The sequence below is a fragment of the Cinclus cinclus genome, chromosome Z, assembly GCF_963662255.1.
Source record: "Cinclus cinclus chromosome Z, bCinCin1.1, whole genome shotgun sequence".
Taxonomy (NCBI): Eukaryota; Metazoa; Chordata; class Aves; order Passeriformes; family Cinclidae; genus Cinclus; species Cinclus cinclus.
The window spans coordinates 13,381,996-13,402,208 of record NC_085084.1 but is presented as its reverse complement, the minus strand read 5'-3'; the positions used below and the strand labels follow the sequence as shown (position 1 = coordinate 13,402,208).

Genomic DNA, 20,213 nt, shown 5'->3' with positions numbered 1-20,213 from the left:
AAAGTGGAGCACACAGGCTAGATGAAGATCTATCCATGACCTGTGCATATCACTGTATTGCTCCTCACTTTTGTGTTGTGACTTTTGGATCCTTGCATCTGTCAGTATCTTCCTTGCATCAAAGAAAATGTTCCCTAAGAGGGTTCTCCTGAACTGTTCTTGGTATCTCCAGAGACTTCCAGGTCTTCTTTTTCTGCCAAGGAGATCTAAGCATGAAACTCCAGATTCACATTCTTGTTTTTGCAAGCTATGTTTCATTTCTGCTTAGGTGTGATTTCAGTAGAACTGATGCAAAATGTTTTTGAGAAATTTTTGTTTTCTGTTTTACTGGGGCTTTCATTACACAGCAGTGTGGAGATTTTTAGTAAAAGGAGGTTGCTCAATCCCCTGAGATATCTTCAGATGATAGAGATTGGTATCAGTGTGGATGAAAAACATGAATCAAAATATGAAATTATCAGTGACTGATAATTTACTATCATACAAATCTTATGAAACAGAAATACAAACTGAAAGATACCTAATTCAAGAATGTGTCTGTAACAGGAACAACTCATGGCCATGAATTTAAGGTGATCGGTTCTTAATAATAAAGGGATCCAGGAAAGCTGGTCAGTGTTTAAGATGGAAATCTTAAAGACAGAGGAGCAGACCTTCCCTGTTTGCCAAAACAAACAGGGCTGTCGGGGAAGAAAATTAGCCTGGTGTAGCAGGGACCTTTTGCAGGAGCTCAGATAAAAAAAGAGACTTTATAGCCCTTGGAAGTAGGAGCAGACAACTCGGGAAGAATACAGTGATGTTAGGTCATGTAGAAGGAAAATTAGAAAGGTGAAATCTTAACTACAGCTCAATCTGGCTACTGCTGTAAAAGACAATAGAAAATGTTTTTATAAATACATTAAGAACAGAAGGAAGGCCAAAGAAAATCACCATTCTTTGTTGGTCCTGGCAGGGAATATCACCAATGATGAGGAGAAGGCTGAGATACTTAATGCCTTCTTTGCCTCACTCTTTAACAGTAAAGACAACCAACCCCTTAAACTGGTGGACAGGGACAAAAAGCAAAGTAGACCCACTACAATCTGGAGCAAAGTAGTGAGTGACTGGCTGTGCCACTAGGAAACTCACAAGTCTATGGGACAGAGTGGAATTCATCCAAATGTACTGCAGGAGCTGTCGAAAGAGCTTGCTGAGCTGTTCTCCATTATTGGTCGTCAGTCCTGGCCAACCAGGGAGATCACAGATGAATGGAAGTTGGCCACTGTGACACCCATCCCTAAGAAGGGCTGTAAGGAAGTTCCCAGAACTACAGACCTTTCAGCCCGACCTGGGTGCCCAACACAGTTAAAAACAGATCATCTTGAGTGTGATCACATGGCACATGCAGGACAACAAAGGAATCAGGCCTAGGCAGCAAGGGTTTAGGAAAGGTGAGTCCTGCTTGACCAACTTAATCTCCTTATATGACTTAACTGACGTGCCTAATGGATGATGGAAAGGCTGTGGATGCTGTCTGTCTGGACTGCAACAAAGCCATTAATACTGTCTCCTATGCCATTCTCCTGTAAAGCTGACAGCTCGCACTTGGACAGGTGCACTCTTCCCTGGGTTGAAAACCTGACTGGATGTCCGAGTCCAGAATGTGGTGGTGAATGATGCTCCATCCAGTTGGCATCCAGTCACTACTGGTGTTCCCAAGGCTCAGTGTTAAGCCCAGTCCTGCTTAATGTCTTTATTGATTATTTGGGTGAGGTAATTGAGTGTAAAGTTGGCAAATTTTTGGACATTGCCAGGTCAGATGCATGTTGATCTGCTGAAGGGCAGGCAGGATCTGCAAAGTGATCTGGACAAGTTGGATTTATAATCTAAGGCCAACTGTGAGGTTCACCCAGGCCAAGTGCCAAGTGCCTTCACTTTGGTCAAAACACCCCCAGGCACCACTACAGGCTGGGGACAGAGTGGCTGGAAAGTGACCCAGGGAAAAGGATCTGGGGCTGCTGGTTGACAGCCAGCTAAACATGAGCCATCAGTGTGGCCAGGTGGTCAAGAAGGCCAATGGCATCCTGGCCTGTGTCAAGAATCGTGGCCAGCAGGACGAGGAAAGTGACTGTCTCCCTGTACTTGGCCCTGGTGAGGCTGCATCGGGAGTTCTATTTCCAGTCTGGGCCCCTCACTTCAAGGAAGACACTGAGGTGCTGGAACATGTCCAGAAAAGGGCAACGGAGCTGGTGAAACGTCTATAGTGTAAGTCCTGTGAGGAGCTGCTGAGGCTGGGGATATTTAGCCTGGAGAAAAGGAGGCTCAGGGAAGACCTTATTGCTCTCTACTATTGCCTGTAAGGAGGTCATAGTAAGGTTTCTTCTCTGAGACAACCAGCAGCAGGATGAGAGGACATAGCCCCAAACTGCACCAGGTGAGGTTCAGGGTGGACATCAGAAATAATTTCTTCACTCAAAGGGTTGTTAAACCTTGGAATTGTTAAACATTGTTAACACTGTTAAACATTTGACGTTGTTAAACAGGCTGCCTAGTGGAGTGATGGAGTCACTTTCCCCAGAGGCATTCAAGAAACACCTGGACATGGCACTTAATGCTTGTGATCTAGTTTACATGGTGGTCAAAGGTTGACCTCACTTGTCCTGAAAGTCTTTTCCAACTTTAATGGTTCTGTGATTCTGAAAAATAACATAGCTATTAGTTTAAGTCATGGTTCTATGTTTTATATTAGTGACCCAAACAGTGTTGATAATGCATATTTTTGATACTGCTGAGCTATGCTTACACGGCACCAAGGCCTCAGTTTCTCACACAGATCTGTCATTCAAGAAGGCTGGTCAGGGGCAAGAGCCTCCAAAATGACACAGCTGGGACAACAAATTTCAGCTGATCAGAGATAACCCATGACACATAACCATGTGCTCCATATTAAAGCTGGGGGAAGTAATTGCCAAAGTAAGTGTTAATTGGAGAGTGGCTGGGCATTAAATCTGCTTGTGGCTCATGCTGAGTAATTGCCTGTAGCTCCCTTGATTGTGTGGTTTATTTTTTGGTGTTTTTTTTTTTTCTTTTTTTTTCTTTATTTATTGAACTATTTTTATTTCAAATGTCAGGCTTTTCTCTCATTTGCTCTTTCAATTATCCCACCAATTCCAATGGGAAGGAGGGAGCAAGTGACTGGGTGGGAGTTAGCTATCTGCCAAGGTCAATATTACAGCCTTTTAAAAATGTACTAGTTATCAGGAGTTTAGTAACTAATAGCTTTGGAGGACTTCTTTATGACAACAGACACCTGAAGCATTATTCCTGCAAGCTCGGTTTCACTGTGAAGTTGAACATGGGAGCTATGGTGGTATAAGCTACATTTTGCATATGTAGTAGACACATTCTGATGTAAAGGTCCTATGGTCCAGATAAGTATTCAAACATGGAGCTGTTGCAGAGTTGCTGGTCCCACAGTTACTATGCTGGTCCATTTGTCTTTGTAAATCATCACATAACTGGCAGGACAATGGAGGTGGAAAAAAAAATAAAGAGAAGTAGAAAACCAACTTTACTCCTTTGGTTTCTTTAATTCATATAATTTCAGATATTGCATATAACAACAGCATATACATTTGTTAGAGGAATTTGTGGGATCTACAGATATATAGGACTGTTCAAATACATAGGAAACTGTCTATCTCCAAAGCAGGTCAAGGATCCCTGAAAACCTTAGAAATCAATCTGGAAGCTCTAAGAACAAATAGGTGGAAATCTTAAACCAAATAAATTGCATCACTTGATTTCTTCATGCTCAATTAGTTTGCGGTATCAATTCTTCTATTTCACAAGGCAAACCTCTACCATAGTCAAGCAGTAGTGGGGAAGAAAAAAGAAAACATTCTTTCTTCTCATCAAAATATTCCTGCCTCTTACAGCTTAAATGTAGTTAGCTGGCTTTTGCAAGGTTGCTAAGAAACTGCAGTCCAAAGTTTTATTCCTGGCTTTGTTTACAGATGCTGTATGGTGATTTGCTTACAGAACAAAGAAAAGTGTGTAGAAATTAAATATTTGTTCTGAAAGTTATTTTTAAGATGTGGCTATTCTACTAGAGTTGTTTCTTTTAATCTCAGATTTGCAGTTCAAGCTCTCGGTACATCTTCAGTAGAATGAGAATAGAAGTGTCTTCTTACATCCAAAAAGTATTACTTTTTTAAGAACTTTCGATGTTATAATAAAAGTGATGAAATGCATGCAAGTGCAAAATCAAATTTGACTTGTTTAGTTAATCACTTTTTCAAAAAACAAGATGACAAACTGCTTCACCTGTATCCATCTCAAGCAAAGCTCTTCTTACTGTGCAGATAACATAGTGCAGCCAGTACATTAACCTTTCCCAGCAAGAGTGTTCTCTGTAGGTGGTACATTTGGAATTTTCAGCAGCAACTTTCTAACAAGCTTTATTCATTGCATCCAAGACTCTGTTTTCTGAGGATACCTTGGGTAAATATGGGTGGACTTTCCTTGGAATAGCAAATGCGTGGCATAGCCAAAATAATAATTGTGTCATGTCCCAGTTTGTATTCTTAAGCTTTCATAGCCTATTGAAAATTGTGAGAAATCATTGACTTTGGATAGCCGTATATTCAGAAACATTGGTTAGAGTTCAGTAGCGAAAGAAGAAATAAACCAGAAGATTAAATTATTAAGAACTACTCATAAAGTATACTCAGAGTTTCTAATTTGTGTAAAGTGACATTGGGAGTGACACTAACTTGGTTTGCAATCTGAGGCCTTGTTCCCAAATTAGGATTAATTTTACTCAAGACATTAACAAAACCTTAAGCTATGCTCAACATCCCTATTTTTTATGCAAAGAATTACTGTGAGGCATCATTTTCCAAATGTCATCCTGAGTATACTTATGTCAGGCAGAAATATTTCATTTTTGAGGTGAGCAAGGGCCAATTGAAGTGAAGTAAAAGACTGTTAAAATAGTATAAGAAGCTGTCTGCAAAGTTTTTGCTCATTTAAGTACACATACATATATAACTTTCCACTTAAATGAGATTTTGTGTCAAGCCTTACAAGAAGACTTGTAGGGGTTTTCTAAAAATAGAGGGGCACCCATATACCCACCTTTATTCCTTCTTCTCCCCAAAGATGTAAGTATTTATATTTTGTGGAAATACTGTGGATTTCAGCCAGAGATACCTAAGTCCTGAATGACCTAATGTAGGTTACTTTCCTGCTGTCATCTTCTGGCAATATTAATATGTGGGAGAAGGCCAGTATCCCAAACAAAGAGGAGAGGTGTGCTAGGAAAGTGGTTTATTCTGTTTGTTATTTTTAGCAGTTGCCTTGGGAAGTTTCAGGGATACCTTTATTGGGCAAGAGTAGAGTGTTACCTTGCTCTTATTCAAAGCTAAGCAAGTAATGTTATTAGGTTCCTGTGAAATCTTCAGTTCTAGAATTATGTTCTAGTCACTGAGACTGTTGCAGACTGGAACAGAGAATTTAATTTTTGTGTTGAATCAGTAATCCTAAGTGTTAAGAATAGCTACATTAACTATTGTTTAAAAGTACTTCCCTTTTATTTCTTGCATAAAAACACATTCCTGATTTTGTCCTTTTTCCCTCATTAAGATTTATAATGCAGTTGTTCCCCTTACCATTTTGCTGGCCAAGATTTAAAATTCGGCTTTTGTTTGTCCTTTTTTAATGCATGTCATGAGCAAAGTGATAAAGCCATCTAATCTTAGAGATTAAGAATGAGAAAAATGTAGACAGGTATTTGGTTCTTCCAAAGTGTTTGCACTACAGTATCACACGATTAACTAGTTTGGAGAAGACCATTGAGATGAGTCTCACTTACGATCTATCACCACCTGTCATTAGACCATGACACTGAGTGCCATATGCAGTCTTTTTAAACACCTCCAGGGATAGTGGCTCCACCACCTCCCTATGCAGACTGTTCCAATGCCCCACCGCTCCTTTTGTGAAGAAATTTTTCCTAATGTCCAGCCTAAACCCCACCCCCTAGTGCATCTTAAGACTATCTTGTTCTGTTGCTGTTGCCTGGAGGAAGAAACTGAACCCCCCTGGCTGCACCCTCCTTGCAGGGAGTTGTAGAGAGTGACAAGGGCTCCCCTGAGCCTCCTTTTCTCCTTTATTCTTTAGGCTGTACAAGAAGAGTCTGCCAGAATTTCTTGTAACTGCCTTGTTTCTAGGATTTTCTACCCTTTCTACAGCCTCTCAACCAACCTGCATTTGGTTGTAAAAATAACTTTTTGCTTATGTGGCAGAGAAGTCTTGAAGTCTAAGCAGCCTCATATGCTTCATTTCAAAAGTAGACAAAGTAGTGCTTTTCATTAAATATGTCTAGGTAGTCATATACTCTTCCAAGGTAATAACTAGCCTTGATGTTACTGTTGAAAAGGTTTAACTCCAGAGCACAGGAACTAATCTGTACAGGTTTTTCTTGTGGTTTGCTTTAGTGACTTAAGAGCAAGAATTGGATTGTCCTTAAGAAGGTTAGTGTACATTTAGTATGAAAGGCAGTATGAGAAAAAATGCTCAGCTGAAAGTTTTGCTGTTTCCTGGTGATTTAACTGTTTTGTTTCTTCTCAGCAATGTTTTTTTCCTTCCAAAAAAGTGGCTGAATAATTTTTTCCCTTGTATTAAAGCATATTAAGACATCAGTAAAAAAAAAACACCAAAGCATTTAATTATATACTTGGCTACATATATTATTTGCTGATTTTTAAAAATATTTTTAATTCTACATCTTATTTCATTGGCTTCATCAGACCATCTAGTCATTGTTTGTTTTGAAAATAACAAAAAAGCATATTTGTTTTATATGTTCTGTTAATTTGCTCACTCAAAAAAAACCAAAACTGTAAAATGCTAATTAAATTGTAGAGACATACTCCTTTCCTAGGCTTGTGTCAGAACTTCACACTTGTGACAAATCAACTGCTAATAGCTAACAAATGCTAAGCCAGTGGCAAGTCAGCATTGCTGTTACCCATGCTGTTAAGTTTAAACTTTGCATGTCTGACTTGTGAAGTGTTCCATGTGCTTGTTTTAATGCTGTCATCTTTGATTTTTTGAGAAATAAAGGAAATATTTTCAAGTTGTTCTAAAAGAAACTTCCCATAATCATGCAAAATGTCGTTAGCCCTGGGGACATTGACTGGAGATCTTCCAGTCCTGTGCTGTAACCACATTACAACACCGTGATGCTGAGAAACAGTATCCTGCCTGTAATGACACCCAGGTCTTTGGCATTTTTCTTGATATCTCACATTGAAGATTTGTGTAACTTGTTTTTCATATTTACTCTGTCATCTTTCTCCACTGGTAATATTTGAATATCTCTCCTTTGGGATGTAGCTTTATTATTGCCATTTTTCTGCTGTAGCAGATTAGGTTTTAAAGGCAAGAGATTGATATTTTGCTTGTCTTTGCTTTTAACATGTGACAGTTCCTTTTTATATCCTTATTCAGATGTTCCTAGAACAGCATCCTAACCTAGTGTCAAAGTGTTTCTACCCTCCAGACTATTAGAGAACATTTATATTTGAACAGCTCTAAAATAATATTTTTTCAGCGCTATGTAAGACATTAATCTGGCATGCAATAAAGTGCGTTTCTGATGATTGCTGTTAAAATGTGTTTTTTCTCCAGCTATTATTACATTGTAACCCTTCAGATACCACACTTCCTGCTGAGGATTTTTAAGAGACAACTTTGAAAACATTTGACAGTTTAACTAAAGAAGAGTATTGCAAAAAATAAATTCCAAGTCAGTTGTTTTCCTGAAAATACCAATAGCTACCCAAATTTCCATTCTTTCTCTCTCCATAGGATTAAAAATTGTTATAACAATATATATTGTTTATTTCTGTAATTGTCAATCTCCATCAGCCATAGTTTAGTTCATGTTACAGGTTACATCCCTGCCTTTCTGCTCTAATTTATAATTATGACTAAGTTGGATTTTTATTTCTTAGTACTAATGCATAGGTAATAATACTTAGTACTAATTTCATAGTCTTTATGAATAGGAAATTTTCCCCTCTGGGAAAAAGGGCATCCCAAGAGATGAGAGCAGAACTGATGTTGCGTGCATTACTCGGTCTGGGGGGTAACCAGCGTGATGGATGATACAGTGGAAATTGAATCTTTTTGACAGGGCGTTGTTGGATGTAGCTACCAGAGTAGCAGGTATCCATATAGTCCATTTGGAGCCAAGGAGATATTTGAGCTTTTTGTTCCATTCTTCTCCAGGCAGCCTCCCTCCTCCAGGTGTGGCTTCTATCCATTCACTTTCTCTACTGAAAGACCTTCCTCCCATCACTTCTTCCCACCTTGGTACCCATGAGGGATTTCTTGGCAATGCAGTCTCCATCTGGGAAGCTGCAGTTTAGCCACATGCCTTTCACCAGGCAGGTAATGATTTATTAATAAATTATATAGCCTAAGCTGATGTCTGCAGGTATTTCTACATTTCTAGAGCATAGTTGTATGTGCTTTGATGTTTGAGTGATAACACCTCAAAACTTTCATGTGAAACCTAACAAAATCATAATGAAAAGAAGGGATGCTTGGATATAATGTCTTGTAAAACTTTTAAAGACAGGTCTTTTAATTTAAATATTAAGACATTTTTAAAAAGCATTACTTCAAACACAGACCTAGAAGACTATTTGAAAATACTTGAAAATAAAGAAGAATCTTTTCAAGACTTGTTTTTATCTGTGACTTTTTAATTATTTACTTCAGGCTTTTCAAAATAATTCTGTAAATGGATAAGACATTTATTTGCCAATTAAAATCAAAACAGGCATTTTTCAAATGAGGAAGAATTGGGCTTTAATATTAGTCTTCATATGAGAAACAAACTTCAAATTTAGTCTTGAAAAATTCTCTGGCCAGGTTTGGCAACCAAATAGTGAATTGTGACAGATCAATAGGAAATTAATTGAGATAATAAAATTGTGAAATCTTGAGCCAGCTTTGGAATTAATCAGTTTCCAACTTGTCAGTTTGATTTTGTGAGGAAAGATTACACTTTTCTCATAGGCTATGTATATCTTACTTTTCAAATAAACTGGATTATGTTTTTTTATATTTTAGCAGTTTAGCATTGATCATTATATTGCTTAATTTTTTGTTTCTTCTCTTTTTTTCCTAGTCCTATTAGTTGTTCTTGTTTTTCATTAATCCATTCTAAACTAATAATCTTAGTTTCTCCCATCCAAGTGTCTTAAAAGGGTAAGGGAGAAAAATTTACTCTAATAATAATGAAACAAGGAACAAAACAAGCTGTACCAAAACAAGCTACCCAAAACAAGCTGTACCTAGGGAAAGCAGCAGTGATTCTTGACTGTAATATGAGCATGAACTTAAATTTAAAAGCACCTGTGTTCTCCACATATGTCTGCAAGCAAGTCTGTCAACCACCACCAGGAGAAGAGTATCTATGTACAGAACTGGTCTCAGCTAGCCTCCTCTGAAGTGCTCGTTTTGTAGTTTTCTACTTCTTCTTTTAACTTAAACTTCTTTCTTTTTGGCTACCCAAGCCTTATATTATCTTTCTGTCTATGTCTTATTAGCTCCCCATCTCTTTTGCAGTCTGGTCTGAAACTCTGTATCTTCCCATCATAACACCTCTCTAAAGTTCCTTGCCTGCTCTATCTTGCTTGTGTCACATTTCTGCAATGGAGATGCTTAGCAGCACAAGGATGAGGGCATGACTTACTAGTAGAAAACACCCTGTGAAGCCCATGTTAAAGGCAAAATTCACAAAACTGGGGAGCAGCTTTCCTACCATGGTGGCAGTATGGATGGCCGTCATCCCCTTGTAGAACGCGTGGATCAGGGCTAGGCAAAGCATCCCACTGTAGCTTTGCACTGTAGGGAAGGGGGATGAGCAACCATTGGACATGTCATGTTTTCCTTCAGCAGCTTCTTGAAATTGAATATGTCAGCTCTGCTTCCAGGCAGAGCATACCTCTGATGTGAAGGGTGCTTCTGACATTTGTATTGCTCCCAGAAAGGCAAGCGGGCTTGCAGTCTTGGGCCAAGGTAGGACCAAGATGTGCCTAAGCTTTGAGCACACCTGGCATACTGTTTTAGCCTCACCTCTAAACAGCATGGGCATTGGTGCAGCCTCATCTTCCTCATGGCATACTGTGCATGCTGGAGGTTGGTTGGATGGACATACGTATGCTAGCAATAGGAGTGGTTGTTAGAGAATTCTGAGAGAACGTTTTGTTTAAATGTAGGATTTTGTTCAAAATTAAGAACCAATATCTAAGACTTTCTGTTGCTGTGGGTTATGTATCATTGCTGTATATGTTTATTACAAACTGTGAGTGTTTCCAGTAGGCACAAAGAGTTTAAAGTGATTGTGGTAATGTTCAAACATGTTCAGAGGAATATGGGTAACATGGGTGTAAATTACTGTGAGGAGTTAAATAGCACAAGACGTGGTGGATAGTTTGTTCATTTAGCACCTGAGGATAAGCAAAATCAAAGCCTTCAATGCCAATGGTTTGTACTTACTTGGAAAAATGTTTGTCTGACTGCAGGCATGGAACCCGTTGTGCTGGAGAAGTGGCAGCCACGGCAAACAACTCACACTGCACAGTAGGAATCGCCTTTAATGCCAAGATTGGAGGTATGTGAAACAATCTCCCACAGAAAAAAACATGTAATCAATGAGCCATCTGTGCTAAATGGTGCATTCAGACCTTTCTCAACAAGAGAAGGAGATTTGTATGAGCAAGACTCACTGTATTACTAGTAAAGGTCAGTTGTAGAGTGTTCATTCAATATCAGTACCAAAAGAGTTTGTCTGTGGTGGCCCTTCTGCAGTGCTCTCTGGAACGCCACCTCCCAGTACACATCAAAAAATAGAAAGTCAAACTTCTGATGAAGACATGACCCTGGAATTAGGACACTGGGATTTTCTCACAGATTCAGAGCTCTTAATGATGAGCTTCGACAAACCATAAGTAAACGTAAACATCAGTAATACTGTCTTGCATACTGATCCCAAATGAAACACTCTGAAAGCATAATGCATTTTTTTTGTTTGCCTGTGGTTGGTGAGAATATTCTTTTGAGCCCTATGGGTGATAAGATTATTGCCTAAATTCAGTATTTGATCACATATTTTGCTCATTCTACCAAGAGATTTCATGTGTTTTCTGTAAATTCTTAGACATTGGCAGTTCAATTAATGTCTTTAGCTTAGTTTGTGGCAATTATTAAGATGTCATCTGCCTGTCTCCTGGCATGTAGCCTGCCTGTGACACATTGTAATACTTCTAGTGAAGTTTATTCTGAACTTTTGATGTAGTCATGGGATTGGTATATTGGCTTTCAGCTGAAAGACTTGTAGCTCAAACTCATTAATTGCTGCCTTTTGAAATAGAAGCTAAAATAGAGCCCATCTGTGAAAACAGAAACATGTTTACCTATTTGTACATCAGAGGACAGTTGAAAAATATGAACAGGCAGAACTGAGACCATGTTTCCAGTATGGAAAATACTACATCTGTTCTCTGCTGGATCAGTACAAGTTTGATCCAAATCAAATGTGAACACAGGTGCATTTCAAATTACCCAAAGCACACAACATCATACTCACATCAGCTTTCTGTTTTCCTGTTGGGTAAACAAAATTATGGTAGATAATACCACATCCAGGATAAGGTTACAGTGATGCAGAAAAAAATTTTCCCTCAGGTGAAGAGCCTTTCTGCACAAAGTTGCCCTGTCAGAGTGATTTGGAAAATCAGAACTGGTCAAATGAAGGAGTTTGTGACAGATGAACAGGTTGTCTCATGTGAACATGGCATTTAACTGTGTACCAGCAGTTATGATATCAGTCAGAGTCAGAAGAGAGTTAGTGAACTGATGGAAATAAAGAGATGCCTTCTGGAGAAGTTTCATTTATAAGTGGAATTAGTCATGTTACCTGAAATAGCTTTGACATGGCTTTGAAAAGTTCTCCTGAAGAAGCAGTGGCTTCTTAATAGTTTATTAATTATTAAGCATTAGGAATGTGCAATAATGCAAAAGACCCTCCAGGCATATTAGCTGACTCACAGTGTTTTCTAAATATAGTGTAAAAACTGATTCAGGTGGACACAGAATGCAGGTAATGGAAACAGTAAATACTAAATTCATGGGCCTTTTTATTATTTATTCTTAAAAGAAAGCTGGACTTTAGTAACAGTGTATAAACTTCACTTGAGGTGCCACCTTTTGAAAGGATCAGCATTTGGAAATAAGACTTCAGGAAGCTCAGCAAATAATCTGCAAAAAATCAGAGTTAAGCGGAAGTTCCAGGGAAGGTAGGTTAAGCTTCCTCTTCCACTAGGTGGATATGTTTAAGAGCTTTGCTGCTGCTGACCTCTCTACTTGGCATGCAGTGTTCCTTTCCCTCAGAACAGCTATAAGCAACACATGTGAATATAGAATGGTTGTGTTCCCTCTCTACAGGTCAGATAGAGTGTAAAAATTTTGAATCATATCATGCTGAGCTAGCATCCAGCTCATTTGTTTTCCAGGGATTTAAAGGCCCTCCTGGGGTATTCTTGGAGGAGAAACTAGAGTTGAGGTAAAGCAATTATATTCTCCTTATATAGAGCAGCACCTGCTTACAATGATGTTGGATTTGCTCTACCAAGATACATATCTTTTACTTTAAACAAGAATGCACTTCTGGGTCACATAAGGGATACTAAGGATATCAAGCAAAAGGGAAAAAAAGTCTGTCTCCACCAATGTGCCATAAAATAATGGCAGTTGAACAAATACAGTTAGTGATCTTTCTGATGGGAAGTTGTTAACAAGATATCCATTAATAATGCTAATTTTCTTCTTAATGTGTTTGTACTCCTTGTCTCATTTCCAAACACTTAAGAACTTCTGTTGACCAAGTTTCTTAAAAAGTCTTAGCCTTCTTTTAAAATGGTGTAAATGGAGATGTAGCCTGTAGAAAAGAAAATTTTAGTAAAATTGTAATCTGCATCTTCAGTTTTTACAGGTTATGACAAGTTTCTTATAAAAATTATACGTTTCTGTGTAGTTAAGCTACAGGTGCCTCTCACTAAAGGACAAACCAGTGTGCCAAAGGGATTTTTTTTTTTTTAGATTTAAATTCTGCAATAATCACACTAAACAAATTACCACATATAGAGCTTGTGAGACTTTTTATAGGAAGGCTTGGTTAGCTTGCTGTTATTATTACAAACTGATTGTGGAAGTTGTAAAACATCTGTGGGGATTTGGGTGCTTAGTTACTTGGCTGGGCTCAAGTCCTGATGGGAAAACAGTTACACTAAATTATGGCACAACAGATGTATATTGTCTTCAGTTGATGAGGATTACTTCAGCTGTTTCTTTAAATCAGATGTTGAATAAAAAAAAACATTTTTAAAAGAAAGATTCTTTTAAACTCAGTTTTGCATGTTTCCTGTGATTCATTGAAAATTTGTTCTGAGTGAAAAGTCACATTTTGCAATTACTACAAATGTTAAAAAAACTTTATAGGGCTCTGAAGTCTTGAAACAGCCTGCAAACACAGTCTGGTAATTGCCTTTTGGATAGCTTTTGTTGTCCTGTCACCACATGCCAAATGCAGTTTGGAGGATGTGTGATCAGTAGACTTATCCACTGCAGACATGGGGATGGGGGTAGGGGCTGGGGGAAGGAAGGCAGGAAGAAAGGAAGAAGCATTATTTTCATTGCAAATATCCAGGGAGATGTCTGTTGCTCAAAGTCACCTTGCTTATTACTACAGAGTTACAGAGTCATTTAGGTTAGATAAGACCAAGGTCATCAAGTCCAGCCTTTGACTGATCACTGCCACCTTGTAAACTACACCACAGCGCTAAGTGCCATGTTCTATTTTTTCTTTAACACCTCCAGGGATTGTGACTCCACCACCTCCCTTAGCAATCTGCTCCACTGCTTAAACAACCCTTTGAGTGAAGAAATTATTTCTGATGTCCACCCTGAACCTCACCTGGTGCAGTTTGGGGCTATGTCCTCTCATCCTGCTGCTGGTTGTCTCAGAGAAGAAACCTTACTATGACCTCCTTACAGGCAATAGTAGAGAGCAATAAGGTCTTCCCTGAGCCTCCTTTTCTCCAGGCTAAATATCCCCAGCCTCAGCAGCTCCTCACAGGACTTACACTATAGACGTTTCACCAGCTCCGTTGCCCTTTTCTGGACATGTTCCAGCACCTCAATGTCTTCCTTGAAGTGAGGGGCCCAGACTGGAAATAGAACTCCCGATGCAGCCTCACCAGGGCCAAGTACAGGGAGACAGTCACTTTCCTCGTCCTGCTGGCCACGATTCTTGACACAGGCCAGGATGCCATTGGCCTTCTTGACCACCTGGCCACACTGATGGCTCATGTTTAGCTGGCTGTCAACCAGCAGCCCCAGATCCTTTTCCCTGGGTCACTTTCCAGCCACTCTGTCCCCAGCCTGTAGTGGTGCCTGGGGGTGTTTTGACCAAAGTGAAGGCACTTGGCACTTGGCCTGGGTGAACCTCACAGTTGGCCTTGGCCAACAGCTTTGAAGTATGTCTGTCCATTGCTGACTACAGAGAACAACACTGAAGTCACAACCTTGTCTGTGTAGCTTTAAAAGTAGACAACTTCACCATAACAACAAAAAAGAAGGTGTGGATTACTTTAGGTGCCAGTGACAGCATTTGGAGTTATTGTTCATTGGTTGAATATGATATTTAGACTTGCTAACAAAATCATAAAGGAAACCTTAATTTTCCGTCTTTCAATACCAGTATACCTTTATTGTCTTTATTCAGAACTAGAGAGATGCTTTAATACACTTCAAAGGAATTGAGCACACTACTTTCACTCATCATTAATTTTCTGTGATTATGCAGAAAAATATAAAATCATAGAATCCCAGAGTTGGTTTAATGACTCTTTTTATAAAGCAAAGTTCAGAATGAGATCACAGTTTGTAGTTTATTATCTCGCAAAACATAGGCAACTTTTGTGTGAACTGAGAAATACAATCACTTTTCATTTTTGAGTTAGATAAAGGAAAAAAAAGTCTTCTTTCAACAAAGCACTCCTTATGCCTCTTGTTAATAGGAAGTTATAGGCTGGCTAAACACACAAGTGTCACGTTAATCTGAGTTCATAAGCAAAATGCCATGTGTCTGTAGTTAAAAATATATAAATTTGGCTTATAAATAGGAGTAGCCTTCTAAAGGGGGAAAGAGCCCCTTACTTGTAAATTGTGGATGTGATCATCCCTCTATAATTCAATTGTATTAAGTTTTTGTTTAAAATTTAGCTTCCCTTTGGTCACATGTCACACCAGATGTGTGTAGGTCTTTTTTCTTTTTTAGGTTATAACTGGCATTACTGGTTTTCTCAGATTTAATCACTAAGTCTTACAGCTAGAAAAAATTAACTTCCATATTTTCTCAGTTTCCAGATTTTAATATACTTTATTCAGTCTAGTAAACATCATTAAAACATCATGAAGTGCTGGCAGATTGACTTGTCTAAACCCACACATGAATGGATTCTTTTAACAGAAGTATTGCAGGTTATACCTTACAAAAATTTCATCTGCAAGAGAAGGATGTTCACCATATTGTAATTTCAGGTTGAACAACGTTACGTATTTGTTCATAACCTGTTGTAATTGCTGTGCTACAGTGTGTGGTAATCGTTCTGCACCCAAGAGAGCTCTCCCCAGTTTCTTCCTTGCAGCCTCATACAATGAAGGAATGATGCCAAGGTTACTTATCCATAGGGATCCTTTTATTACATCTGTTAACATGATTAAAACTGTGAATGACTCAAGGAAGGTGCTGCAGTTTCACTGCAGTATAAAAGGCGGAAGAAAACAAATTGTTATCTTTAAGTGACGTAAAAAGATTACAAAGTTCAAGTAGTTTTAAAAATTTTATTTAGCTTAAAACTTTGTTGTTGAAGTTTGAAAGCTGGATAGTGGATAAATAACATATATGTAATTTTTAGAACTAGAAGAAGGATGAAAATATTCATATCTTTTTGTATTTTTTGTCTATTGGGAAAACAGGTACCCAAACAGATTTTGGTTTTTTTTTTTTTTTTTTTGGTTTTGTTTGTTTTGTTTTTTTCTTCTTTAATATCAGTAGCAATTATTATATTTATTCAGTTCAGTGTCATGCACAATAATTTTCTCGGGAGGGGTGGGAAGAAACATTTTGAGTTTGTCTGCACAGTTCATTGTATTTTTCATTCTGAAGGTGTACGGATGCTGGATGGAGATGTGACAGACATGGTAGAGGCAAAGTCTCTAAGCCTTAATCCCCAGCACATCCATATCTACAGTGCCAGCTGGGGGCCTGATGACGACGGTAAGACTGTGGATGGACCTGCTTCTCTAGCACGTCAGGCCTTTGAGAACGGCATCAGAATGGTAGGTTGGCATCAAAGTGCATCCCCTGGATCTGCTTCCTTGTGTACACGTGAGGGGTACCTGTGCTCAGTACATGCAAGTGCTCAGCATGGGGAAAGGCAGAGGACTTGGAAGGAAAGAAGAATACTTCTTTTGCGTAAAACTAAAAACATATTTTTCTTTTGTAGTGACCTGATTGTCAGTCTTACCTGAAGTATCAGCTCTGTTCATTTTCAACTGGAATACATCATCCTCAGTGTCAAACTGCTCTGAGGTAGTGATGCAATTAGAAATAAATTGACTGCGAAATGCTACTTTGCACATCAGTGCCAACTCATCAAATCTGAGTTGCAAAGAAATTTTAAAGCAAAACTTTTGACTGTGTTTCCTTCTTTCTTCATTTCTGTTTTGCTTTGTTTTGCATGATTTCTTAATGTAAGTTTGATGATTTTAATAGGGAGTTGGTAAAAAAAGGTCTATACCCGTGGTTCTTTTACCATTTACATCTGATCTCAGAGAACTTATAATACTGTGGGGCTAAAGGGGACACTCCAAGGTCTTGCTCAAGAAAGTTTTATGTTTCAACACATATATGTGTTTGTTTAAATGCCATATTTCATGTAGGGAAGACAACTGTGAAAAGTTCAGCCTGAATTTCTGTACCAGAAGGACTCAGCGATTTCCTCGTTGAAATCTCAAGTTCTCAAACTGGGGATAATTATATGGAATAACTTGGCAAGAGCATAGATATTGCCTACAAACATTATTGTTCCACTGTTAATATTATAGCAGTAATATGAGAAGGTACCCTACAGAACCCTGATGAATTTAATTTTACCAGTACATTGTTCTGTATGTGAAATAAGCACCAGTCTACAGCAAAAACATAACATTTAATTTTTTGAGGTAGGCTTTTTCTATAACAACACAGAAAAATTTTGGTATATTTTTTTGAGAAATAATAGAAGTCGTATTTGATACAAGTCAACTTATTATTTTTACAATTTTATCTTTATGTTATTTTATCAAACTTTGTTCTGCCTGAAGTTTCTCATAAAGAATTGAATAGATCTAAGTATTTCCATGTACTTAGGTATTTTATCTGGCTCTGACTATGAAAGCTTCTTCATTTCTACTCACAAAATAGAAGTTCTTTTCAAAACTTACATAAAAATGTACTGATAAGAAATAGAAAACATTTAAGTTAGACCTCTAATTTTCATTCTTTAAAATATAATATAGGCGGAAAGATTTTAAATGCATGTCGGAATTGCCACCTTCCCAGTTAGACTGTTTCCAGAACAAGAATTACTTCAAGAAAAACCTATTCTCTTTCTTTTTAATAAACCGTGTCTTTCTGTATTCAGGTGAAGGTACTATTGCTGTATTTTTTACACTTCCATAAGCTGTGTAATTTTAAAAGATGAGAAAAATGGAAGAAGAAAAGATGAATTTTCTATGACAAAATATCCCCAAAATGGACTCATTGTTCAAGGTCATGATCACAATATTCAGCCAAACATGGACTTCCCTAAGGAGTCACAATAATTGTGCAATAGTAATAATAGGCAGACAAAAATGCTTATTATGCTGGGTACAGACCCTTAGTCACCTTTTTCAGAAATATTGAAAAGAGCAACAACAGTATAACATCTAGGATAAAATCTGTGGAGTAAATTAAAGTAACATCTTATCTTGGTTTAAGAAAATTAAAGGGGGCAGACACTCCAAAATTAGTTACCTCCCTTTTTAGTTTTAAACACCACTCATTCACCAATTAGGAAAGATGAATGCATGAAGATGTAAGTGAAAAAATATCACTTTAAAGCAATCATTAAAAAATGAAACAGGAACAGTCAAAAAATTACAGTGATAGTCAGTAGTTATAATGTTGCTGAATTTCATGGATTCCTCCTGGATTCCCCAGAAACAAAGAAAAGCAAAAAGAGCAGAGAAACCCTCCCTCAGGATGGCAGTCTCCATGGATGACCATGTGTGGAGAGGTAAAGGGAAAATGGCAGACAACCCTTTCTCCCCGGATGGCTCTCTCTACAGATGACCTGGGGTGGAGAGAGAACAAAGAGAGAAAAACAGTGCAGCAACCAAACCTCCACAATTAAAAATCTCCCACTTCCCCTCAGATATCAACCAAGAGGGAGCAAGAACAAAGCAGAAGGAAAACCTAGAATCTCTGGAGGCTGTATCTGTGGGTCAATAGCTGGAACTCATGGAGAAACTTTGCCTTCTCTTTGGCAAAAAATAGTGGGCAGCAGGCTTGGACAGCTTGGATTCCATGTCCTCCTGCTTTGACCAGGCACGGCTGCCAGACTGTGGAAACCGTAAGGAGTGGGGGCTGTTCTATTTTTCTTGCTTGGTGGTGCAGCTGCTGTCTGCCTTGTGCTGCCTCAGCTCCCCCAGCAAGAACAAAAGAGAAAGAGCACTTGTTCCTGAATGCCCCCAACTTTAAAAAAGGACCAGCACACACGCCGACGTTGCTGCTCCTTTTCTGGCCACCGGATCTCAAAGTGACAGTAACAACTTTAAGCACAGATGGATAAGGAATACAATAACATTTTGGGTTACCCAGGACACATGAGTACAGGAAAATTCGGCAAAACCTTCTTTTCTGACATTCACAAAGTTTGAATATCGATATTCTTAATTTATTATGCATGTACCAACAAAATTGTTTATTAGAAGTTTAAAATGGAACAGCAAAAGGAAATGCCAAGAATTTTTAAAAACATCTGAAAAAGAAATTATGTCCAACTGGTTTTATTAGGAAAATCAAAGGTACTGCTGAATAATAACTAATTAGGACATAATCAAACACAGTTATTATTTTAGTTTATTATAGTCATTGTGCAAAAATTAAATGGATGCAAGAGCCATCCATTGTTGAGTTTCCTGAGAGACTAGGTTCCATGGAAAAAGCACCTGATTTATCTTAAGCACGTATTATTGCAATTAACTGCTGTTTCACAACTGTTATTATTTAAAAATCTGCTGAGCTAATATGATTACACCTTTCAAATCCTGCAGAAAATAATAAAGATGACTGCACAGTTTTTCTGTAGAAGTGCACAGAGACAACACATGCCTTGAATTGAAACAGACAAATCTATTTAGAGAAAGGCTACTAAGGAATAAATGAATTCATGAAATAGACCCGTCAAATACACCTAAAAATTCTGCCCAGGGCCAAAGTAATGGAAGAGTAAACCAGTTTTTCAACCTGTCACAAGTACTATGTATTTATGTCATCTTTAAGGGTATTTAGTTGAATTTTACTAGATTTTCATAATTGAGTTCAAAGACAAGCCTTGAATACTTTACTATCAAACAATTTCTGTGCAAATATAGAACTCCTTTTATATCATGCTTTCAGTTGAGAAGGTCCTTTTCTTGAAAATAGTGTAGTTGTAACTGTAGAAAGTTCTAGATGTTTATGTTTAAATACTAATGCATTGTAGACATAATAATATCAAGAAAAAAATCCATTGTAATCATGCAGAATTTGCCTGGAAAAAAAAATCAAACAAATGGTGGTATATCCAAAATAATATATGCAAGGAAAGTTTAGGTATGTCACATTTCACCCTGTGCTCAAGAACAAACAGGCTTAGCATTGCATGACATGATTGTGCCCAAATCATGTAATAAGACTGTGCAGAGTTTGTGACAAAATTGAGAGCACAAAAACCTTCCCAGATTCCTAAATATAAAATCTAAACACATATTTAAGATGGCTGTTGGTGTCTCACAGTCAATAA

General features: G+C 38.1%; 1 protein-coding gene across 2 annotated transcripts in view; it reads left to right on the top strand.

Annotated features, from left to right (window-relative positions):
• Nucleotides 1–20,213, top strand: part of PCSK5 (proprotein convertase subtilisin/kexin type 5) — a 220,905-nt gene that overhangs the window by 80,501 nt on the left and 120,191 nt on the right. For both annotated transcript variants that reach the window (XM_062512702.1, XM_062512703.1), the window contains exons 6-7: nt 10,584–10,672; nt 16,289–16,461. In XM_062512702.1, coding sequence (XP_062368686.1) covers nt 10,584–10,672; nt 16,289–16,461 — 262 coding nt within the window. The remainder of the gene's footprint in view (nt 1–10,583; nt 10,673–16,288; nt 16,462–20,213) is intronic.